Here is a 26,032-nt window from a genome sequence, read left to right on the forward strand (position 1 = left end):
AACATGCAAATGACAAGAGAGAGCAGCAGTTCTCCATTTAGCTTATTTACATTTACACCTGTGTGTATTTATCTGCACTATTGGGTTTAATTAAATACTTGGAAGAAAAATGAAGAGAAAAAAGTGAAGGACTGAGAATTACTCGTCCATTTTAGCCTTCAAATCATTTGCATGATAGAAAGGGAAAGAAAATCTAGGATATGAGAATGACCTGACATAGCAGAGTTAATTTATTTTCATAGCTTGTCAGTGCTTTATTGGCAAGAATTGCTTTCTAATTAAGCAACCAGGTCAGAACAAAAACCTGCAGGACCCCTGCTCTAACCAGTTAATTTTTATAATCTCACAATTCCTGTAAGGGACAGGTAGTATTTTAATTCTGAAACTAAGTTATGACTTCCTGTTCTATTAACATTACTAAAGTGGTTTGTGCAAAGTGAGACAGGATTTGCCAATGTAATATTTAGTTTGCAAGGTGATGTTGAAATCAGGAATTTTATATTGTCAATTTTTTCATTAAAGAAGTTCATAAACTGCATTGTTAATGTATTTAGGTATTTTGCATTGAATTACAGTTTCTACACAAGGATTATTTCTTTTGTCATCTTTTAGTAGTACTGAGAACGGAGTATGGTGGAATCTTTTTTATACATTTTCACACTGTCTATTATTGCAGTTCAGAAGACATGCAGCTTTGTTGATATCAAATACATTCGAGTTTTGGGCACTGTAATTTAAGAGAGCAAGTACTCTCATTAAACCAGGGTGAGTTTCTATGTGCTTTAATTACTTTTACGTTAAGGGTAGATATTAAATCCAGGGCCTCTTTCAAAGTATCATTTTAATTTGAGGTCAGCTGATCCAAATTGTTTCCCAAATTTCTCTTGAATTTCTAAAAATATCTACAAATTGTGACGTTGAGTTACAATACAGATGTTGTATTGTTCTTATTTTTATCTGTGAGTGTATTGGTAGGGGGACACAGATAATTAGATTATCAGTAGGGCCATTGAAAATGGGAAAACCCTCCTGAGTTTAACTATGTGTGAAAAATGTGCTAAAACTGTCAGCTTCTAAATCTTTTTGTAGCTTTATCAGATAGGAAGCTACCAAATTCTGTCACAAACAATACGTAAAGCCCTGGTGTTCTACAGCCTAGTACTATGATTGTGCTGGAATCTATTTTAATATTCGATATGAGTGCCTCAAATGATGTAAATTTGCATAAAGTTTTAGAAGTGGTATACTGTTCATTGTATAGAATTGATTTATAAAGGAATGTATAACCATTTGGTGCTGCCTCAGCTCAAGGAATATTGTGAGCTTTACTAAGCCAATTTTCACAATGCAAACTTACTAAAGCAGCTGCATTTCTAAGAGAGCAAATATTTATCAATCAGCGTTGTACGCTGCAAAGATGTTTTGGAACTGACATACTTTTTGTTTTAATTAGAATTAAGTTACTTGTACAAGTAACCATCCTTATTAGTGATCTGATTTTAAACTCTTGTTCTAATTGTGTTCTTTGCATCCTCTGGTTATCAAGTGATTTTGCTTTTAGGCTAAAGTTTTTAAAAGGCGCCACAACTTGAATTATCTGCAGCTACAGATTAAAAAAAAGGTGAAATAAACAACTACCTGCAATTTAAAATCACAAGGCTGTGACCTGAAAGATGATCTGATTAGCCAGCCAGGCAGTTTTATTGTCATATTTTGAGTTGCTGGATGGCACATATTTTGGAAAGCTGTTCCGATTTAAATTTCCTCATTGAATGATGCATCTACATTTGATCTTGTGATACTTTTGGGAATCCCCTCTCCCACACAGAGGTTCACAGATTAGAAGCTAGAATGTGACTTTATTAACCCAAATGACATCTTTACACATCAAGAGGTAAGTACTAACTTAGAATATACCGTACTAATATCAACGATCTGGAAGGTTGACAGTGAGAAAGAAAGGAGAAATAGTGAATGGAGTAATGGAGATACTCCGCAAATGTCCATTTACAGTCAAAAGTCATGTGGTCTCTGTTGTTTCATTGTTAATCAAAACTCACTCACCAGTAATTAAGTTTGAGTGTGTACTACTGTGGCCTTATGTCCAAACTAGGGTTGTTTCCTGCCTTGTGCCTCTTCCTGCAGCAGATACATGGTCTAGTGGAGGGATGCAATCGATTGACAATATTGTGGGTGCACATTCTGTTATGTGTATACCTGTACATTTTGTGCTTACTGGTAGGGGTGGGCGGTATGACCAAAATTCTATATCACGGTATTTTTCTATATTATCCCGGTTTCACGGTATTTGACGATATATGTTTTTCCCATGCATGAGTGGATGTTAACCACATTTTCCACTGCAATTACTGCAGTAGAATGGCTAAGAATAACTTATTCCACTGTCATGAGCATTGTACATTGTACAAAAAATTTTTTAATGTGCACACAAGTGTTAATACAGATTTGCATGGCCCCATAAAGTGATAGGTTTTCAAGGGGGTGGCACTAATGAAGAGAAGGAATCACATTGCATGACAGATGCATTCAAAATACAGAACCTTTTTATTGAACAAATGTTGCAGAAACTTAAAACTATAATTTTGACAACATATTTTCAACCATCCAAAGAGGCATTTTGACTAAAATATCCAGAGGTGCTTGTCAAAAGTTGTATTGCACTAAACATGTTTTAGAAAAGGAATAAATAGTAAATATTTTTTGTAAACTAACTACATTTTGTTAATGTTAACAATCTCTGTCCACTGACATGTTAAAGTGAATTTTTAAACAACTTTACCATCATTAAACTGCATAATATTTAAACTAATAAATAATAACAATAAAATAAATAATAGTATTATTATTACACTATTACCTCAAGACTTCAAGCCCAGGTGCATTACACAGTATTCACCAAATTAAAATAAAATAAAATAAAACAAGTGCAACTTGGTGATGACATCTTTACCAACTGAATCATCATTTAGGCAAACTGCATTAATATGGACCTTGCTTCAAGCTAAGCTATATACATAAATAATAAAACTGCAACTTGCATTTATAATGCTATTTGTGGTATAGCGGAATCGTATTAGGGCCACGGTGAAGAAAAAAAATACGGACACAGGGAAGAAAAAAACAAACTATATGCCGAGAATAAAGTCGACATGTTGACTTTATTCTCGACATTTTCACTTTAATTTTGATGCTTATGTCGAGATTAAAGTTGACATTTCCACTTTTTTCTCGCCGTTTATATCGAGATTAAAGTTGAGATTTCCACTTTATTCTCATAGTTTAAGTAGAATGTCGTAAACTAAACTTCATCCTAAAATCAATGTTTAATTTACTAGATTTTCTCAAACCCCATCATAAATGAATGCAGCACATTAAATGCTTTGTGTTAAGTGTTCCCCGACCCAGTTGTTAATCACTACACTTCTTAAACTGACTTCCTCTGCACTAAGAGAGCGATCACTGCACAGAATCCATTCACTTCATGATATTCCTGCTCTCTGAAAATTTAGAATGCTGAGATAAAGATTTGATACCATTTTCGTAATGAAATGCATTAAAGCAGGTATTAAACATGCACGGTAGTGAGGCGGTAGTCCCTCGCAGCAAGGGGTCCCCAGGTGTATATTCAGTGTAGAGAACTTTATGGCAGATGTGACGAGGCTCCAAAAAACTGGATGTATGAATGGGTATTGCAAAGGTTTAACTTAAATATTGTGTAAATGTTGGGTTTCTGATCTGGTGGTCGGAGACACAAACACAGAATTCAATGGATGTTCTTCTGATCGGGCTTTCTTTATTGCACACGTGCTGTCTGTCTGACGAACCAAAACCCCAGCTCCTATCCTTCCTTTTTCTTTCTCCATGTAACCAATCGCCACATGATAAACGTCTTTGTAAAAATTACAACTAATTATAAACTTAGCCCACAGAGTGTTCAGAACTTTAAAAATGTCTTTGTTATACATGTTTAATTATGCCATCCATTCAGGGTTGCACCCATCCCAGCAAGCATTGTGTGTGAGGCAGGAGCAAATTCTGAAGGAGTCGCCAGCACATCGCAGGGTGAATACAAGCAAAACATACACTAGCAGGGTCAATATAGCATAACAAAACCCCACATTCTACATGACTTTGAAAGGAAACTGAAGCATGCCGAGTAAACCCACCAGAAAAACATGCAAATTCAAGGCAGGGTACAACCGAGATACCCTTGCTGTGAAGCAGCAGTGCAACCTCCACGGCGCCGTGCCCCCACATGATTAATGCATGCTTTAATGCATTTCATCATGAAAATTATATCAAGTATTTATCTTAGCATTCTAAATGTTCAGAGAGCAGGAATATCATGAAGTGAATGTATTCTGTGCGGCGATCACTGCCTGTACCTCCTCAGTACAAGAGGAAGTCAGTTTAAGAAGCACATACCGATTTAACATGGCTTGGGGAACACTTAACACAAAGCATTTAATGTTCTATATACAGTGGGATGCAAAAGTTTGGGCAACCTTGTTAATGGTCATTATTTTCCTGTATCCTGTACGATAAAAATGTCAGTTAAATATATCATATAGGAGACATACACAGTGATATTTGAGAAGTGAAATGAAGTTCATTGGATTTACAGAAAGTGTACAATAATTGTTAAAACAAAATCAGGCAGGTGCATGAATTTGGGCACCACAAAAAAGAAATGAAATCAATATATAGTAGATCCACCTTTTGCAGAAATGACAGCCTCTAAACGCATCCTGTAGGTTCCAATGAGAGTCTGGATTGTGATTGAATGTATTTTGGACCATTCCTCTTTAAAAAACATCTCTAGTTCATTCAGGTTTGATGGCTTCCGAGCATGGACAGCTGTCTTTAACTCACACCACAGATTTTCAATTATATTCAGGTCTGGGGACTGAGATGGCCATTCCAGAACATTGTACTTGTTCCTCTGCATGAATGCCTTAGTGGATTTTGAGCAGTGTTTGGTCGTTGTCTTGTTGAAAGATCCAGCCCGGCGCAGCTTCAGCTTTGTCACTGATTCCTGGACATTGGTCTCCAGAATCTGCTGATACTGAGTGGAATCCATGCGTCCCTCAACTTTGACAAGATTCCCAGTCCCTGCACTGGCCACACAGCCCCACAGCATGATGGAACCACCACCATATTTTACTGTAGGTAGCAGGTGTTTTTCTTGGAATGCTGTGTTCTTTTTCCTCCATGCATAACGCCCTTGTTATGCCCAAATAACTCAATTTTAGTTTCATCAGTCCACAGCACCTTATTCCAAAATGAAGCTGGCTTGTCCAAATGTGCTTGAGCATACCTCAAGCGGCTCTGTTTGTGCTGTGGGTGGAGAAAAGGCTTCCTCTGCATCACTCGCATACAGCATCTCCTTGTGTAAAGTGCGAATGGTTGAGCGATGCACAGTGACTCCATCTGCTGCAAGATGATGTTGTAGGTCTTTGGTGCTGGTCTGTGGGTTGACTCTGACTGTTCTCACCATTCGTCGCTTCTGTCTATCCGAAATCTTTCTTGGTCTGCCACTTCGAGCCTTAACTTGAACTAAGCCTGTGGTCTTCCATTTCCTCAATATGTTCCTAACTGTGGAAACAGACAGCTTAAATCTCTGGGACAGCTTTTTGTATCCTTCCCCTAAACCATGATGGTGAACAATCTTTGTCTTCAGGTCATTTGAGAGTTGTTTTGTGACCCCCATGTTGCTACTCTTCAGAGAAAATTAAAGGAGGAGGGAAACTTACAATTGACCCCCTTAAATACTCTTTCTCATTATAGGATTCACCTGTGTATGTAGGTCAGGGGTCACTGGGCTTACCAAGCCAATTTGACTTCCAATAATTAGTTCTAAAAGTTTTGGATTCAATAAAATGACAATGGTGCCCAAATGTATGCACCTGCCTGATTTTGTTTGAACAATTATTGCACACTTTCTGTAAATCCAATAAACTTCATTTCACTTCTCAAATATCACTGTGTGTGTCTCCTATATGATATATTTAACTGACATTTTTTATCGTAACAACCAACGATTTATACAGGAAAATAATGACTATTAACAAGGTTGCCCAAACTTTTGCATCCCACTGTAACTTATGACGGGGTTTGAGAAAATCTAGTAGATTAAGTATTCATTTTACGATGAAGTATAGTTTATGATGTTCTACTTTAATGACAAATTACGAGAATAAAGTCAACATGTCGACTTTAATCTTGACATAAACGGCGAGAATAAAGTCAACATGTCGTCACACTATTACACAGTACCCAGGTATATCACACTGAATTGAAAGCAAATAAAACAAGTACAGCTTGGCTTGCAGTATTATCCAGTAGTATAGAAACAGTATTTACACATGAACATAATGGTCCACATCTGACCTTTTAAAACCAAAGTATCTCCAGGCAACGGATGTAACTCTTTTTTTTCGGCAAAAGTTCTTCTGTGTCATCATGTTCATCTTTATCGTCAGCTACAGCTTCAGTTTCGGAATGTTCTCTGTCCATTTTCACCACGCAATACCTACACTACCACTAACTATTTTGCGGCGTAGCAGTGAAAAACAGCCCCCACACAACACCGCTGTTATTAGCGGTGTAGCAGAGAAAAAGGTCCCCACTTGAACAGCGCCACATTCCGAAATTCGTTTAGGCAATTTAAACCGGTGTTGCGGTATAAGAAAAATCCATATCATAATAAAAATAAAAAACAGTTTTTGGTATGAACCGGTGTACCGCCTAGCACTACTTGGTGGTGTTTAGAAAACCTTCAGAATTCTGTGCATCAGAGTCATGTAGTTGTTGAGCTTCTATCTTTTTTTTTTTTCATGGGTCAGCACATACCAACACTGCACCATTGCTAATTAACCTAATGAAGCTTAAACTGGAAGTCAGTCCTGTTTCTGAAGGATTCAGTTTAGGTTGATTGGTAACACTAAATTAACCATGTATGGAGTGTGAGTACGCCCAGCAGTATAGTTTTGGGGCTGTGGCTTACTGTTATAATATCATTGGAAAATGGCAATGTGGAAAATAAACAATCTTCTTCCACAATGCTTAGTGGAGCAATGTTGGAGAAAAAACATAAAAATGGAAGTATTCAGGGGATAAATGGGCATGGAATGATGTAAAGAGAAGTGAATGTAGAAACAAATATATTCATTGCTTATTTATTCTGACAATAATCATGTGAAAACAAATTAAGCTGTAGTAATGACATATTCTTACAGTTATAGTCTCAGTAAAATCAAGAAAAAATCAACTTCTCTCTAATTTTTGAGGGCTTTTCAGTCAGTTCAAAGGTCTTGTAGATAAGTGCTTGGACCAGAAGTTCTTTAAAAATGCATTTTATATAGCAGTTTCCAATTGGCTGGGTTTTAATAGTCTTATAGTTATGTGTGTGACCTCAAGAGGATTGAAGGCAGAGAAGGTTAAGTGGAGCACTGACCGAGTAATGTTAGCCCTCAACAATCCAGCCAGAATTAAGTGACAACTGCTTGTGTGTTTGCGGTGATGGACTGAATATTAAAGAGATCTTCTTAATTGATGCTACACACCACTAGTCAAAATGTTTGAACTGAAAAAGCAATTTTTATCTTGTATTATTGTGTGCTAGTCTTCTGCTGGTGCATATAAAATTGTAAAGAGTGGCAGTACTTAGTGCAATGTTATGTACATATTTTTCAAGCAAAAGACTTGATTATAATATACAGTATAATAATTCTTTGTACACTGAGGTTTGAAAAGAGTTTTTTTAATAATGCATATTGTCACAGTGTCTAAAGGATTGAATGTTTTAAAATTGTGTTGTTCTTTACAAAGTTAATATCATAAAAGGTGTTACAAAAGGAGAAGGAGAACTTTTTCTAAAGAGTGCAATTTTGCTATTTGTGCTTCAGAATACATGGACGTAGTCAAGTTGGGTGAAACAACTAGTCTGTTTTTTTCAATTAAAGCAAATGTATATTACATATACAGTATACTATATGTTCTTAACTTTTGTTTGTTTTCACAGCGTATTAAAGAAGAAAGCGTAGTTGATAAAGTGAAAGTTATTTGTGTTGGGGATCATATAGAATCCATCAATGGGAAAAATATAGTTGGCACCAGGCATTATGAAGTAGCCAAGATGTTGAAGGAACTCGATAAAGGAGTGACATTTACTCTGAAGCTTGTGGAGCCTTTCAAAGCGTTTGGTAAGTTACGCTACAATAATATTATAAGCAACCAGACTAATCAGAGTCATTATTTAGGTCATTACGTGAGAAAACAGGATTAGAGAAATTAGGTGGCTCTTAAAGGCACTCTTTTCATTAACTCCCCCTTCTGGAAGACATATTGATTTATACAGTAAGTAGCCATTTATCAGATGCAGTTTCCATGAAAGTAGGATCCTTTCATTTCATGCTGATTTATAAGAAATGATGTGTCCTGGATAACATGTACTGTATTCATGCTAGGATGACATTTTACTTTGAAATGAAAAGAGAGTTGATGGTTTCTTTTACAGGTTGGAGTCAGAATGCATGGCAACCTAGCTGTAAGAAATGTTTCTTCATTTTGTAATTCAGAATCAAAAGTGATGCCTCTATATTCATTTTCAGAGTATCGACATAATGGGAGCTGCTTATAAAATATCCATTCTTTCATTTTTCTTTCTTTGTTACTGTTTTACTTTTTCTTTTCTAAGAGATATTCTGAAGTACTGTACTGTGTCTGCTTGCTTGAGTATTTTATATGGTATTTCATATGCTAAAAAAATCAAGTTAGGTCTAAGTCCTAGCAGTGTGCTGTAAGACAGTCCATTCAATAAGTTTTCATAATTGAATTTTCATTTAGTTTATTCATAGTGATGGGCTCCTCTAAATGTCTGCTGGCCTCATGGGGAAATCTTTTGCTCTACACGGCAAGAAATGGCATCAAATTTTCTCCTTTGCCTTCCAAGTTAGAAATCATCTTTTGGTAGAGTAAGGGGCTGTTTGCCTTTACACAAGGCAACATTTAGGATCAGAATATTTTACAGTTGTTTTATATAGTTGTTGTTATTATTTTTTACAACTGGATTTCTGGTAGACTTCCTGAATGTCCCACTGTGATTCAGCCGCAGACACTGCACCGGCTTGTGGTTAATCTTTGGTGCACAATCCTTTAAGCCACTTTACCAGTTCATATTTCATAACCATCTTCATCATTTCTTAATCTAAAGAACTTTGTACTCCTTGTCAGTTTTACATGGTTATTTACAGTTCAATTGTTGTATCTATGGCATCGTTTAAATGTGTTTTTTTTTTAGACTGCTCATATTAATTAAAGAAGCTGTGTGTACATGAATTGTGTACCTTCCTGTGCGCATAATGCCAAATATAAGTAGTTTATTGTATTAGAAAGTCAAAGGTTCACTTATTAATTATTATTTAGGAATTTACGCATATAATCCCTTACTATTAATGTGGTCAAGACTTGTTTAGATTAAACAAAGCTGCAATAAAGACAGTATAACATTTAAAAAACTTTCCAATAACATCTGCTGATTTCATTTCAGATTTTACACTCTGGGTTGAGTGTAGGTGCAGGGGTCATCCTAGCCCAGCTACAGTTTGTTAAATAATAAGAATAACAAACATGTTATCCTTTCTGTTCTGAAAAGTATGTTTTCTAATATTTGTTTTCTTTTAAGTGTAATGCACTGAATCTGTTTTAACCCCACTTAAAACACAGGACTGATTTAAAAGCAAAGTCCTGTTTTTCTAAATCAGTTTTTCCTTGTTACTGGATGAAAATCAAAAATCTTGGCAGATCTCTGTTTTTATCCGTTAAGGCATAACCCCAAGCAAGTCGCTAAATCCACTTGTTATTTTTTATTTATTTATTTATTTTTTTTGCTTTATACACTTATTGTATTATACAGTTGAATTAAAGTGTTATTGAATCATGTTGCTCACAAAAGATGCTATGTAAAATAAAGACAGGGTAAATGCATTTCTGCGGTCTGGTACTAACTTAGGCAGTTAGTAAATGAAATTAGCATTGTACTTTAGCAAATTTTACAAATGGCAAAAAAAGAAAGAATATTTTGCTTAATGTAATTCATGTCTGAAATTCTTTTAGGATTGAATCCGGCTGCATTATTTCAATTTAACCAATGTTCTCGGTGGCTTCCTATGGGATATTTAATGTTTCTGTCATTATAGCAGTAGTTTCAAACATAGGGTTATTATTTGCTACTTTTCATACTTCTGTAAATGAATACTTAAAAGGTTGATGATATTTTCTTTCAGTATTATTGTAACAATCCTTGTTTCACACGATATAAGAAAAGCATCATTTTCTACTAGAATGAGGGGTGCAGGTTCTGCATGAGCATTCTGGGAGCTTTCATCCTATCACTAAGTAGGAACAGTGAAGTTGTAGCAGATTTGTACTATTACACACTTCACTAAGTGCAGCTGCAGAGAGCTGTGGACAGACTCTCAGGTAAAATTCTAGTATAGATTATCTATATATATAATTCACTAAGGCAAGACGACCATGGAAACCACGCCGGAAGGGGCGTGGATTCACTAAGCCGCCGACAAGTGAGACACCTATGGCGCATGCAGGAAGGAGCCACGCCCACCAACTCCAAGACCATTGGATACGACAACCCACGCCCACCAACTCAGATGCGATGACACAGAAAAAATGGCGTCATTTATATTCGTCTGTCATAGAGGCAACATGCAACTCCGACCCACGCTGACTGTTCATAGAGGCATGTTTCTCGCGGAGGTGAATCGCCATATGCAGCGTGTAAAACGGTTTGCGAGGGGTATCCCATGGGATCCTTAACACATTCCTTCACAACTGAGGTTAGAACACAATGAAGTAAGCAGTCTTTAAAAAACGAGTTTTCGGTTATGACGCACGACCGCGTGACCATAGCAAACTCTTTTACACGCTACATACAGCAATTCGCATCCGCGACAAACATGAGTCTTCTTAGATGCTCCTGCACTTTGTACACACCCCCCTCCCACCTCGCTACTACCGTGGTCGGGTGTCTTGGTGGATTATATATAGAAAGGCAGCCAAAACTGCACAGAGCAATGAAAAGTCTACGTGAGTCACAGGTGCATCTGAACTGTAGAAAGACGACAACGACTCGAGTGACAAGTTGAAGGTGGCCACATCAGCAGGCAGTGCATACTGAACGAGAAATCAGCAGACTAGCATGACGGATGGAGCAGAGTGGATGTCCTTCTCCTCTCCTCCCGTTCCACCCTGAGGGCCGCACAGACGAGTGTTGGTTCGTTCCGTGCATTGGTTAAAACCCAATGAAGGAAGCAGTCTTTAATAACCAATAAGCCCTGTGCCTCTGTTTCATTACCGTCTCACCTGCTTCACCAATGCAGGCCCTGCAATAGGGCAGCCAACCGGGTAACCAAAGTCTTTGGGTTCAGGGGGGAGTATGGTTACAAAGCTGAAACTTAAAGGAATTGACGGAAGGGCACTACCAGGTATGGAGCCTTTCGCTTCATTTGACTCAACACAGGAAACCTCACCCGGCCCGGACACGCACAGGATTGACAGATTGATAGCTCTTTCTCGATTCTGTGGGTGGTGGTGCATAGCAGTTCTTAGTTGGTGGAGCGATTTGGCTAGTTATTTCCGAAAACGAACGAGACTCCCGCCTACCAAATAGTTACACGACCCAACAGCGGTCGGCGTCCAAATTCTTAGAGGTACAAGTGGCTTTCAGCCACGTGAGATTGAGCATTAACAGGTCTGTGATGCACTTGTATGTTCGGTACTGCACGCGCGCTACGCTGAATGGATCAACGTGTGTCTACCCGGCTCGGGGAGGCGTAGGTAAGCCGTTGAACCCCATTCGTGATGGAGACCGTGGCTTGCAATTGTTCCCCACGAACGAGAAATTCCCAGTACGTGCGGGTCATACGCTCACACTGATTATGTCCGTGCCCTTTGTAAACCAGCCGCCCCCCGAAGTTCGTGTGACTTATATATAAAAAAGCAGCCGGAACCACAAAGAACAATGAAAATTCAACGTGGAAACCGACTGAGGCGGTGTTTAGAAAATTAACAGTCCACGTGACTCACAGGTGTGTGTGGACTGTACACAGACGAAAGCGACTCAGGTAGGGAGTTGGGGGGTGGGCACATAAGCGCACAGCGCGTACTGAACGAGCGCCGTTCAACCCCGTCCTTCGCTTTGAAGGCGCGACGGCGCCTCCGTTTTCAGTCACGGACAATTGTATGTTGGTTCGTAGCGTGCATTGTTGCAATGTTACTTTTTTTGGTGGTTTATTAAATTACGGATTTTTCAAATGTTTATTTTTTCCTCTGTGCTTAAAAATCATTTAAAAAGCGGCCTGATTATGCGGCGTAGCATGGGTTGGCTAGTACTAATTACTAAATACAGAATTAGTGCATATAAGGATACAAATTTCTTAAAACACACAGAAAACAAAGTAGAAACTGATAAACATAAATGGAAACCAACAATATCTGTCCATTAATGAATTGATGAACTATTGCCGGTTGACAATGGAAGGTTTTAAAGAGGAAGTCAAAGACAAAGTCAGACATACACGAATACAGCCCCAAGTTTGTATATTGCATATATAATTAGCTCAAGTTAATTTTTGCTTTGTGGCCTCACCCGCCATAACCTATCATCTATGGGGGAGAAGCGAAAGCTTTAGATTTGTCAAAAATTTAATTCTCCAGTTTTCAATGAATCTTATCAATGTTTTTGTTGTCAGGGACTCTAAAATGTTATCTCGATGATGGGTGTGTGCCTGTCTGTGTTGTCACAGTTTCTTGAGGATGGTCTAGTGCTAAAACGACTGGATGGAAAAACACCAAACTAAAAACTTAAGACTGTTAAAAGATGATGATGTGCAAAATTAGTTTTGGAGCCAAATCATGTAAGAGAAAGAGGCATCCGCAGATACCGTAATCCTGCAATTTATTATGAATTCTTCTCAACAATTGCTATTGTAATTACCTATTTTGTGATCAGAAAGATCAGCCTCAGAGCGGTAAATAATTAATGAAATGTTATAATATAGATTGTGTAACTTGGTTCCTAGGGTGCAATGCCTACTGACGCTTACGATATGAATTTTAATTTCATGCTTGTTCTCTGAGTGATACTTGAAGTGAAAAGAATTGTATCCAGCCATCTATTTTCAAACTAGCTTAATCCAATTTAGAGCTGTAAGAAGGCTGTCGTCTATCCAGGTAATGCAAGGTGAACAGCAGGAACCAGACCTGAATGGAAATGAAATGAAAATATCAGCCATATAGTGAAGCAGCCTCATTTTGCTATATACTGTACATAGATCAAAGAAAAACAGTTCAACTTGATGTACAATAATTGTAGTGTGTCAGACACTATCAGATTTTAGTATCAGTAGCAATAATATGGTCTAATTATTAATAAACAAGACAGAATTTTTAATAAATGTGATTTTTCTATTAATGTTCAAAGCAAGAACATTTTACTATATACTGTATTCTACATTAAAATCCTGTCTGCCACATCTTGCCATCATGAAAGTGAAAAAGTCCCATAGCACCTTTTACACAGTAATAGTCTTGCGGGATTCCAGCTCCGAATCACATCTCCAATGAAGATATTCGTACTAAATGAGATGATGGTGTGTATCGTAAGTTACAATAAATTGCTTTTATAATTACCAACCAGTCAGTCAGTCAGTCATTTTCCATCCTAACATCCAACATATCCTAACGCAGGGTCACGGGGGTTCTGCTGAAGCCAATCCCAGGCACAAGGCAGGAACAGATCCTGGGCAGGGCGCCAGCCCACCGCAGGGTGCACACACTCACACACCAAGCACACACTAGGGACAATTTAGGATCGCCAGTGCACCTAACCTGCATGTCTTTGGACTGTGGGAGGAAACCCACGCAGACACGGGGAGAACATGCAGGGAGGACCCGGGAAGCAAACCCAAATCTCCTTACTGTGAGGCAGCAGCACTACCACTGCGCCACCGTGCCGCCCTACCAACCAATCATTACTGAATTTACTGTCTACTGTAAAAATTGCAATTAGAAACAGCATAACTAAATTTGGAGCTGAGCTCTTTAAAATTTCTGTAACTGGAGTGAGACGTATTTTTGAAGGAATCCATAACCCAGGTTATAATTAAAACATATGTTTATATATCAGCCTGTGTAAGAAGTTGCAGTCTTCAGGGTGGTCCCATAAAAAGCCAAAATCATCTTTGAACGTGTTTCTTCAGTATTGAATGAATGGTCTGTCATTCTCTCCCAATGTCAACATCCATTTTCCAACCCGCTGAATCCGAACACAGGGTCACGGGGGTCCACTGGAGCCAATCCCAGCCAACACAGGGCACAAGGCAGGAACCAATCCTGGGCAGGGTGCCAACCCACCGCAGGACCCAATGTCAACAATTGAATTAATCCATGTATGTGGATTCCTCCCAAAGTTCACAAGAAGTACATTTAATCAAGAGACAGTCCAAAAAGATTGCTGTTGTGAAGTGAATTTAAAGGAGGTTTCCAGGTCAGAACCCAGACTCTTTTGGCAGGCTTTGCAAATTTTGCTTTGGGCATCGCCAGCAGTGATTGTGGCATATGATCTATATATATATATAGAAATAAAGCTGCAGTGTCTTAACTGGGAAATAAAGTGTTGCTTACTGCAACACGTTATCAGCACATGCTCCCCACTTTACTGTACTTGGCAAGTCTCTATAGTGTTTTCACAAACAGATAACTAGCTTTAAAAATATTTTCGGATGGCCTAAAACCTTTGCATAATGCTGTCTCTCCAGGGCGACATAACAGCAGTTGGGTGTGAATACTGAGATGATTGAACCTTTTAGTCATTTGTTATATTACCAAGGACAGTGATGACTAGTGCCAGGCATGTTTTGATCAGTACTTTAATAAATAATGTTTGATTTACACAGATTGTACTTAAATCCTGAAGTTTATTTTCCTCATTGTATTCCTTGCTCATAGTGCCAAGTACACATTATAGGTGAATTTAACTAAAGTTGTACTATCCTGTTCATTATTTAAATTGAACCAGTGGCCTCTGCTTATGAAAGTTTTTTCAAATATGATATTAACTTTATCATTTATAAATTCTGAAGAAAGAAAATGAGTTTTACGCTTTTTTACAGAATGACATTTCTTTGTGTTAAGGACAATTCCCTTTCTTTGCTCTGCAGAATTCTGAACAGCATTAGATCGGATACAATTTGGACCGTATCTCGGAGTACTAAATTGGAAAACTAAAATAAAATATAAATAATATACAGTGTTGTACAGAATGAAATCACTGATGCATTACTTTTTGCTATATTACATCAAGCACAGGAGAGTATAAAACAATAGGAGGTTAAAGATGAAAAATTCTATTCTGATGTAGGACAAAGTGGCATGTATCTGTCTTTCTTTAGTGTAGCGCATGAGGCTTTCAAACCTGAGCTGCAATGTTTTATATCTCACTAACATCAAACCCCCAACTCAGCACAATGAAATTCTTCACAAGTTAAAGTTTTGAGTTCCTCTGTGCAACTGAGTTTTCCTGTCAATATGCAACCTCTGGATCTCTACTCCTGATAAGATAAAATGAGTCACAATCGAATGATGATATTGCATGCATGTGATAGCCTCTCCAGCACCACTGGTCATCAGGTTGATTGACCATAACTCTCATTTGCCACCTTTGAAGGACAGACCTGTACACAATGTATCAAATAAAAGCATAGACATATTTGTATTCAATAAACTTAGGCAAAATGTCCACTTCTTTCTTCACAATCCAGAGCCAACTCTCTGCTCTTACTATGTCAGTCCTTAGCAGACTCCCTATTGTCTTGGGTGTAGTCCGTGACAGCAGCTTGAGCACTTCTCTACAGTGCCTATAATGAGTAGTCACCTCCGTGGAGGTTTTCACATTTTATTGTTCTACAACATGAATCATAAAGGACTTAATTTGGATTTTTTATAAACAGCAGAAGACTCTTTAATGTCAAAGTGAAAGCAGATCTCTGGAAAGTGATCTGAATTAACCACTCAGTTAAAAATACAAAAATTACAAGTTTAAAACAGAAAAATGAAAAGAAGAAATGCAATTCATTAGGTTGTGCCCTGTTAGAGGAGAGATAAATAAATCATAAATCTGTCTGACTTTGTTTAGTGTTTGTTTACTCATCTGTAACTGTATAGTTTCACATAATCTTCTATTTCATGGTACTGGATAGTGCCAGGATGGTTTGTGTTGTTCTGATATGCAAGTAAGAATTTCACTGTGCACATGACTACTACTACTACTACTACAACTACAACTATAACATAGATATATTTTCTATAATCCTTATATTATAGATGAATTGTGTACATATGTATATATGTTGGTAAACCACCTGCCAGTCATTACCACTTTATAGAAAAAAGGGTATAAGAATAGTGTAAAAACCACTTATACTAATAAAAAAGAAGCATTTACTTGTTTAAATCTTTGAAGTGTGAGGGTGCGCTTTCATAAGGATTTAACTTTGGCTTTGGCAGATTCACGCAGTGAGATGCCAGTGACAAGTCGGCGTACCTACAGGTCAGGCCTACTAGAGGACACTGCATGTGCCAGTCAATAAAGTCTGCTGTTGGCAAAGAGAAAGTTGCAAAGTATTTAGTTTAGTTAATGCATGCATGCATTAGTTTGAGAAAGGGATCCCAGGATAATGTCCCAAGAAAGTTACAGAAAAAATTAAATTACTTTCGGAGAGTGCGACGTAAGTGCGCTCGTGTGCACACGGAAGGCTGCTAGCTTATTCAATACATGCCTTGCAGGGTTTAAGCATAGCACCTGTGCAGAACGTAACGGAGTCAGCTGCTATAGATGGAAGAGGGCGGTGTGTTGCAGGGTTGGCTGTAAGATTTGTTCCCCGTCTAGGGGTCGTCTTTGGACTCAACAGGGTGGAGAATGTGGTTGGTATAGCTTATCCTACTGTATACCAAACATAGCAACTTGTGGCTTATTTGTAAATTTTCTTTTTGTATAAAAGTATAGATAGCATTGTTTTAGTGGAGGTATGTTATAGTTTGGGTTTGTGGTGCACTGTTTGTTTTTTTTGTATATACACTGTTTTTTGTGTAAATATTTTTGTGGATTCATGGGACTGTGTTTTGTGTAGCACATTTTCTTTTTTTGGGGCTTTGTTTATATACATTTTTGTCTTTGTTTTTCATTTTCGGACTGGCAAATTCACAGTAAATATCATTCACTATTTTTGATTGAGGCATTTTTTTGTGATTTTTTTTGCACCTCTACATAAAACCCACTTTTGTTTTTGGAGAATACTACCTTTTTGTGTCTGTGTCTCCATTTCTGACTTCTGTCAAGTTTGATCCAAGCCAGTCCCTACCTACAAAGATGCCACTGTGTAGTCTGGTGCCAACCTTGCCACTACACGGGGTGTCACAATGTACAGTATATTATAAAGTACACATAATGTACAATATAGTGTATATTTATTATTTATTTGTTTATTTGGTTGACATGAGCATCCATCCGTTCATCCATCTATCATAATATTCACAAAATCAAGATCATAGGAAGGCTGTCTCTAACCAGGCTTCTTGCCTACCATAGGGCGCACATAACCGCAAGCAGAGCCAATCATGGCGGGGCTATATTGAGATCCAGCACAAAGTTAGACTATGAATGCAAGAACAGTTTTGAGGAGAACAGATCACTGTAACTTTTTTGAATGTCTGGAAAATGAATTCAACTGGTTTTCTTGGCAACCTGTTCCTTGTCTCTATTTCCTGAAGTTATCTTTAATAAGCTTCTGTTTAAGTCCCAATGTTCTTGCTGATTAATGGATTACAAAGTGATTTTGTACCTGATATTTAAACAGTAAGTCTTGTGATATCATATACACTCTTTTTATGTCAAGTGCTCAAAATCAGTTTTTCTCAGCAGAAAACCATCTGCTGCTTCAGTTTTTTCTAATAAATATTTTCAAATGCCTGCAGGCCTGTAACAAGTCATATAGTTCTTCTATTATTATTTTGATCTCTAATTTCCAAGGAGAACATATGTTAAATAGCTTATGCATAACCTCTTACAGTTTCAGCTTCACACAGTGTGCTCTGTAACTCAATATCCTGCTAAGTTCCTTGTTCTTGTCTCTAATGAGTCTGGTTTTGGAAAATGAAAAATTTACTAGGGCTCATAATTCTTGCTCATATGGTCTACTTTCTAATCCTGACTCGCCTCAGTAGGGCTGGGTTTGTGTAAGACTTTACATTAATTACTGCATGTCATGTATCCCCATATTTGCATTTTGACAAAGTCGTTAAACCATTTCTGTACCCATGTACTAATTTCCACTGTGAATTCATGTCTTGGATTTGATGACTGGCCTCTCATAGGGTGTCCAATTAATGTTATTTTGAAACTCAACACAAATAATAATGTATGCTAGGTGTTTTTATCTCCTTCTTCCTTACAAGGCTCTGGAATATGTGAAATATGAACTCCTATATCTAAGTCAGTGCTGACTGTAATTTTTTAGTGGCTCTCATTCTTTTCTTTTATATTTGCTTCCATTAAATAATAAGCTATTTGGCATGTACTTGGCCCAGGTACCATTGGTGCTTATGATGGTAAGTATTTGGTAATTTACAGTTCTTGGGAATCTACTTATATTGCTGTGTTTTCTGAAAAAATAAAAATGTTAAGGGTTTGTGTATATTATTTGTAACTTCTTGAAATACATTTGAGTGGGCATTGGTATTTCTAGATGACTGATTTGCTTTTAGCCATCCTAACCCTAGTAGCAGCACTTTGGTACCTGTTTTGTCTTGGTAGAGTAATATATTGCTCTACTTTCCCCTATTGTATTATTAATATGTAGCCTTTGTCAGAATGCCTCAAATCTCCCAGACCACTGTTTATAAGGTATTATAGTATATAACTTTTCCCCACCTTCCCTTCTACATCTATAACCTCAGGCAATTAGGTGTTAGTAAAAGACAAGCAGGAGTTAAGTTACAATTTAAATAATGTATTATTAATAATATTCATAAATAATAACAATATGCAAAGTACATTTGAATATTGGCAACCATACAACCCGATTAAATGGTGATGTGTAGTTCAGGCGGCACACAGACTTGTTAGTTACTTAAAAATGTCTCTAGTTAAGGCATCATTTGTGGTCAGCTTTCTACAGAACAGGCCGCATGCCTGTCTCAATATGGCTGCCGAGCTGTGCTCTTCATTGTGTTGTCCTTTCAGTTCATCAGTTTGGTAAGAGAGAGAGAGAGTGAGGAAGTAAGCAAATTTATAGATGTTCTGTCCAACCCCTAGAGCCAATAGGACGTCATGGTACTTAAAGGCTTCTGATACAAGCCAGTTCCAAACAGCCATACTTCAGACCAATGGGGGAATAGAACATCTAAACACCTGCCATCCCCCAAAACTATTTGTTGAGGTAAAGCTTGGCAGTTAGGCAACCTGGCTTTGTGTGAGGGATGAGAGAGAGACTCTAGCAGAGAAACATTTGTTTCAAGCACTTCCCCCATCTCTGTCGTAAAATTCACTTTCCTGACTTACTTTTGCCTAAGTTACAAATAAATACAAAATATTTATCAACTTATATGCAAAATCTCACATCACAACAGTACCTCAAGTGTCCAATTTGATATATGTCCTATCATTACTGCAAGGCTACTGATCTGTTCAGAAGTGAATGCTTCCAAACAATATAAACTAAACATTTTCCATTTCTCTGTCTTAAAAAATGTATTTTTCTTTGTTGTACTTAATACTATTCTGCCCAGGGATCAGTTACCACATTGCAGCCAGTGGTACTAGATAAGCAGATTAAAAATTAAATGGATGTTCTTAATGCGTTTTATCTTCCCTTTTACTGTACTCTTACAGCTGTGATATAGAAAGAACCTCTTAGGATTATCTTCTACAATTTTCTCTTTTAACTACTTTTTGTCATTTCTAATTTCCCTTTTAACTGTTATTCACATGTTCATAAGCCCTCTTTCTAGCACTGCTATCACTTCTCTTATCGATACAAAGATGCTTTTCCTTTGGTAATTTCATTTTTCAATCCATTAATATCCTGAAAAGAGGAATAAACTTTACTTGAACTTGCATAGAAAGCACCTTACACTGAAGCAGAACTGGACACAATGTTGCGTTTACTATACCACTGTGCTTTCTAAGCGTGTCTCTTTTAAAACCACAAATGTAGCCTTATGTCTAGCCACGCAAAGCAAGAAGACATTAATATGGTTATGGGGATGAGTTTTGACTTTAGACTGATATTCACAGAAAAGCACTTTACTTTTCTGTTCAAAACTAATTGCTCAACAAAATTGGGAAGATGACTCATGAAACCACCAACTCTTGGAGCTTTCATCAAAAAATAAATAAATAAAAAGATGCCCATAGCTTCACTGTGGCTGTTCTAAAGTTTTTGTATTACAATTAAACATTGGGACTAGAGGTAGGCAATTTTGTTTAACCCTCTTAACCCACTTCAGGATCTTGGGCAGCTAGAGTCTGTCGTGGCAGTAACAAGGTGAAAGGCAGCCATTACATTAAGGGACCTGTCATGCTCAGAGCAACACTCACCCTTGCATTAGCTTGGGGACAATTTCAAGTCACCGATCAATCTAAAATGCATGTCTTCGCAAAGATGTAGATAAAACCACAGTACAGAAAAATGTGTGCAGAACGCTGGATCCCTAAGTTGGCTGTTTTAACCTCTACACCTCTGTTACTTCTGATTGTGAACACATATTTTTACATTATTAGCATAGCTCCAATTACTTGAGTTTACTTATTCATTCAGTTTGTTCTTTTATAATGGTCTTTACTGAAGATACTTTCAGATTAACAGTAGATGCAGAACTATATACGCCTAGGGCATTATTATACATAAGTACACACATCTATTTAAATGAATAGTTGAAGAGGAATACAAGAAATCTTCTTAAATTGTAACTAAAATAATTAAAGACTAGTTGTAACAGCACATCCTGCAATCTACGGAAAGAAGGCTGTAAAATTGGACAGAGGCACAGCACTTAAGGCTTAAAGCACAAAAGAAGGATGAGAGAAAAGATAAGTAAGTTGTACGCTTACATATTGTTATGTATACATGGAAATAGCATGCTTAAATGCATGTTGTATAAATACCTGTATACTTACTGTTTATAAAGTCCTTATTAAATTGAATTGTTTAAGTAGAAAACATTTCCTTAAACATAATAATTTAAGCAAACACTGTCTTCATTGGGAAATATTTTTCCTTGCTTTTGTGCCTCAAGAAGTTTAAATTTTGCCATTGAAGTTGTTCTCTGCTAGTGTTTCTCAAACACTGGGTCGCTGTGAATGCACCAAAGGCATATTCTTTGATCTTGTTTGATTCATCAAGGGGACTCCCCTGGTTTTGATGACCATTCTCTACTCACCAAGGATGGCAATGACACATATATGGGAAAAATAGGGTCACGACACCAAAAGGGTTGAGAAAGACTGTTCTAGAACAAGTAACATATGCATGGCCATGTATTACAACAATAAATGTAATGAATAATTACCAAAAATATCTAAGATTTGCCAATCGATGGAGATGGAGAAAATGGCACACATGCTTACACACAAAGCCTAATGCAAAAATGAATGCAATTCCTTTATTATGGTTATAAATACACATGTGCATCAGCCTTAATATCTGTATCCTGCACATAGGTTGTCCAAAGTGCAGTTTCTATTGTATTTTATTGCTAACAACATATTCACTATATTCATTTCTAAATCTTGTGTAGCTTTATGGTATAAGCTGCTTGGGAAAATAACACGAGAGATTAATGAAAACTTAAAATTTGTGAAATCTAAAAGGATATCAGAAGGCCTGACTAACAAATAATCTGGCCATTTTAAAGAGAACAATGCAAAACCCTCAACTCCATTGTCCATGATCCTTTGATATAAGCAAGATAACACATAGTTAAGTTGACCTATGCCTTCTGGATGACCTCTCCTGGAGCATCCAAACATATTGTGTATTATATGTGTAATCTGATGAAATGTTACTATGTAAGTCACCCCTAATGTAGAAAGAAGCCAAACCAGTCTGACATTTTGTTCCATGGGTAGCAGCAGAAACCTGCTCAATAAAGCAATAAAACAACAGTACAAAGAAGAAAAATAGGAAAGACATCTGACTCACATAACCTATTTAAAATCATGTTACAGGCAGCATAATATTCTCCACGGCTTCTCCTGACCCTTTCACGCCTTTCACATATACTCAGGGTGAACCTGCTCTCATCTGTGAAAAGCACAGGACGCCAGTGGTGGACCTGCCAATTCTGGTATTCTATGGCAAATGCCAATTGAGCTCCCGGTGCTGTGCAGTGAGCACAGGGCAGTAGACATTTGGGCCCTCAGGCAACCCTCATGAAGTCTGTTTCTGATTGTTTGGTCAGAGACATTCACACCAGTGGCCTGCTGGAGGTCATTTTGTAGGGCTCTGGCAGTGCTCATCCTGTTCCTCCTTGCCCAAAGGAGCAGATACTGGTCCTGCTGATGGGTTATGGACCTTCTATGGCCCTCTCCAGCTCTCCTAGAGTAACTGCTTGTCTCCTAGAATCTCCTCCATGCCCTTGAGACTGTGCAGGAGACACAGCAAACCTTCTGGCAATGACACGTATTATATATATATATATATATATATATATATATATATATATATATATATATATATATATATATATATAGATATATATATAGATATATAGAGATAGAGATAGAGATAGATATAGATATCTATATATAGATATAGATTAAGAGACATTACTGAAGTGCAACCAGACAGACCACAAACTCTAATAAGACTTTAGTGTACATTTAAAATCCAGAAAGCTATGAGGCATGTTTTAAAGTAAACTATCAGGAAGATGATTGCAGAGTTTGGGTTCCTGCAGCTGAATACTGAAGGTGCTACAGTAGTCTTATAGGTCCTTGCAGCGTGCATATCTTGTAATTGCAACATATGTCATACTCTAAAATGTACGTTGATAACTTCTTTCACTAAAGAGAAAGCAAAACGTTTTACAGTTTTGTTTTGTTAGATGATGGGTCTTGAAATTGCTACTAAAATGAACCAGTGAACATAACGTAAAAGGTACTTGAGTTCTACGAGTGAATTGTATCTACATTTAGTCACCTTGGGACAAATAAAAGTACATCTGTCTATGAAAGTAATAGATTGGGTGGGGAGATGGATGGACATTTATTTACTGCAGTAAGTCTTATCACGCAGAATTTACATTTAAGTGCTTTTGTCTGTTTTCTTCTTATTAGTAGAATGTTAAACCTAAAGTCTGTTAAGAATTACCATATCCTGATCATCTTAAGCATTTAGTCTGCTAAGTCTTTTTACGTCTTTGCAAGTGTGATTTAAAGATTTTGAGATTCTCTGCAAGATTTACAATTTCAGTATACTTCTAAAATGTAAAACTATTCTTTGTGAACTCCTTAGTGTCTTTTTTTTCTCCCCTAGATCTACTGAATATTTATGTTGGCAAAGAAGTACAATAATTCTAATAATGGTTGTAAAGTATTTAAAATAAATGAAAGTAGTTTAAATCCAAAAAAGTATATCGTTAAATGTTTTTATTACTTTTAATTGTTTTACATTCACAGAAATGCTGGAACCACGTAAAGGGGCAAAGTCTGGAGGAGAAGCAAAAATTGGCACAGGACGTGGCACACTACGGCTTCGGTCTAAGGGTCCAGCAACAGTGGAAGAAGTTGTAAGTACCAAAGTAGTTTGCATATTTGTGGTGTCCATTTTATTTTTGTGCCTTTGAAATCTTAAATTGAATAAGTAAGTTAGAAGATGTATGTACATGTAATTTTAAGTATGCATAAAGAGCTGTATGCTCAGATTATTAGGAATGTCTGTACACCTGCTTATCCATGCTATTATCTAATTCTACCATTCATGTGGCACAATGCATAAAATCATGCAGATACTGGTCAGGAACTTCAATTAATGTTCACCTCAGACAACAGAATGGGTAAAAATGTGATCACAGTGATTTCGACTGTGGCATGTTTGTTCGTACCAGATGGGCTGCTGATGATTTCCTAGGAATTTCACACGCAACACTCTCTAGGGTTTACTCAGAACGGCATGATAAACAAAAACATATAGTGAGCAGCAGTTATGTGGACGGAAATGCCTTGTTTATGAAAGAGGTTAGAGGAGAATCGTTAGAGTGTGGTGAGCAGAAAAACATCCCAGAATTTAAAACTTGTTAAACTTTCAGGCAGACGGACCACAACAGCAAAATAAAATGTTGAGTTTCAGTCCTATCTGCCAAGAATAGAAACCTGAGGCTGCAGTAGGCACAGTCTCGCCTAAAGACTGGAAAAATGTAGCCTGATCTGATGAATCCCAGCTTCTGCTGAGGCACACAACTGGTAAGGTCCAAATTTGGTTGTAACATCATGAATCCCTGCACCCAGCCTGCTTTGTGCCAACAGTCCATGCTGGCCTGGAGGAGGTGGTGTAATGGTGTGGGGAATGTTTTATTGGCACACGTGCTCTCTTATGCCAGTTATCATCACTTGAAAGCCATGGTTTATTTGAGTATTGTTGCTGCCCATGTGCATCCCTTCATGGCAACAATTTACCCATCTTCTAATGGCTATTTTCAGCATGATAATGCACCATGTCAAAAATAAAAGTCTCCTCAATCTGGTTTCATAAACATAATGATGATTACAGAGTTCTTCAGTGGTCCTCCCAGTCACCAGATCTAAAATCATAGAACACCTTTGGGATGTAGTAGAACCGGTGATTTAGCATAGATATGCAGCTGACAAATCTGCACAAACTGCGTGATCCAATCATGTCAAATTACCAGTCAAGTTCACTTGTGAGCGGGTCAATCAAAACACGTACAGAGTTGGCAAGAAATGAACAGGAGTGCCCAGTGAGGCTGATGATCAAACCCCCTAATCTTACACTACAAAAGTGATGCGCAATGTGATTGCTTTTTGTGCGCTATGTGGATACAGAGACACAGTAACTTTGACACATGCAGTAAATGTTAATCAAACAATCCAAAAGGAATATTGACAGTTATAGAAATTACGACATCAGATGTGATTTGAGGTAACCTACAATTGGGGTTACATTCATATGATGGCTACCGGAGAGGAAATACACAACATCCCATAATTACATGAAACTCACCTGACAAGTCTTCTGTTATAAGCTGAAGCACATCAGTGAGCGTCCTCATCAGAGATTGTCTTCTTTTGTAAACTCAGCTATTTGAAACGTGCCTTTCTTATACCATGTGTAGTACCACATTGTTGCTTTGCACCCTACCCCACCCTAACCTAACCTAACCTGGGGGAGGAGAAAAAGCTTTAGATTTGTCAAAACTTTTGATCTCTGGTTTTTGATAAATCTCGACATTTTAGAATCCCCGATATGGAAAACATTGATAACTCAATGATGGGTGTGTGTGTGTGCGTGTGTGCCTGTATGTCAGGATGGTCTAGAGCTAAAACAGCTGGACAGAAAAATACCAAACTCGAATCTTAAGCCTGTTATGAGATGATGATGTGCTGATTAGTTTTTGAGCCAAACCGTGTAATAGAAAGAGGCACTCAAATATAGTAATTCTGCAATTAATTACTGCAATTAATTATGAATTCTTCTCGTCAATTGCTATTGTAATGACTTACTTTATAATTAGAAAGATCAGCATCATGGTGGTAAATAATTACTGAAATGTTATAGAGTAGTTCTGGTAACTTGGTTCCTGTGGCAGAAAGCCTACTGTCAATCATGTCCGAATTTTTAAAGTAGTTTTTAGTTATTTGATAATAGGTGTCTTGCTCAAGAGCTGTGCTAGGTAAATAAATAATTACAGAAAATAA

The 26,032-nt window shown here is 37.5% G+C and overlaps 1 protein-coding gene across 1 annotated transcript in view; it reads left to right on the forward strand.

Annotated features, from left to right (window-relative positions):
- gipc2 (GIPC PDZ domain containing family, member 2) overlaps positions 1-26,032 on the forward strand; it is an 84,340-nt gene that overhangs the window by 51,127 nt on the left and 7,181 nt on the right. The window contains exons 3-4 of the mRNA XM_039734892.1: positions 8,045-8,225; positions 23,777-23,886. Of these exons, the coding sequence (XP_039590826.1) occupies positions 8,045-8,225; positions 23,777-23,886 (291 nt within the window). The remainder of the gene's footprint in view (positions 1-8,044; positions 8,226-23,776; positions 23,887-26,032) is intronic.

This window comes from Polypterus senegalus, chromosome 14 (assembly GCF_016835505.1).
Source record: "Polypterus senegalus isolate Bchr_013 chromosome 14, ASM1683550v1, whole genome shotgun sequence".
Lineage (NCBI taxonomy): Eukaryota > Metazoa > Chordata > Cladistia > Polypteriformes > Polypteridae > Polypterus > Polypterus senegalus.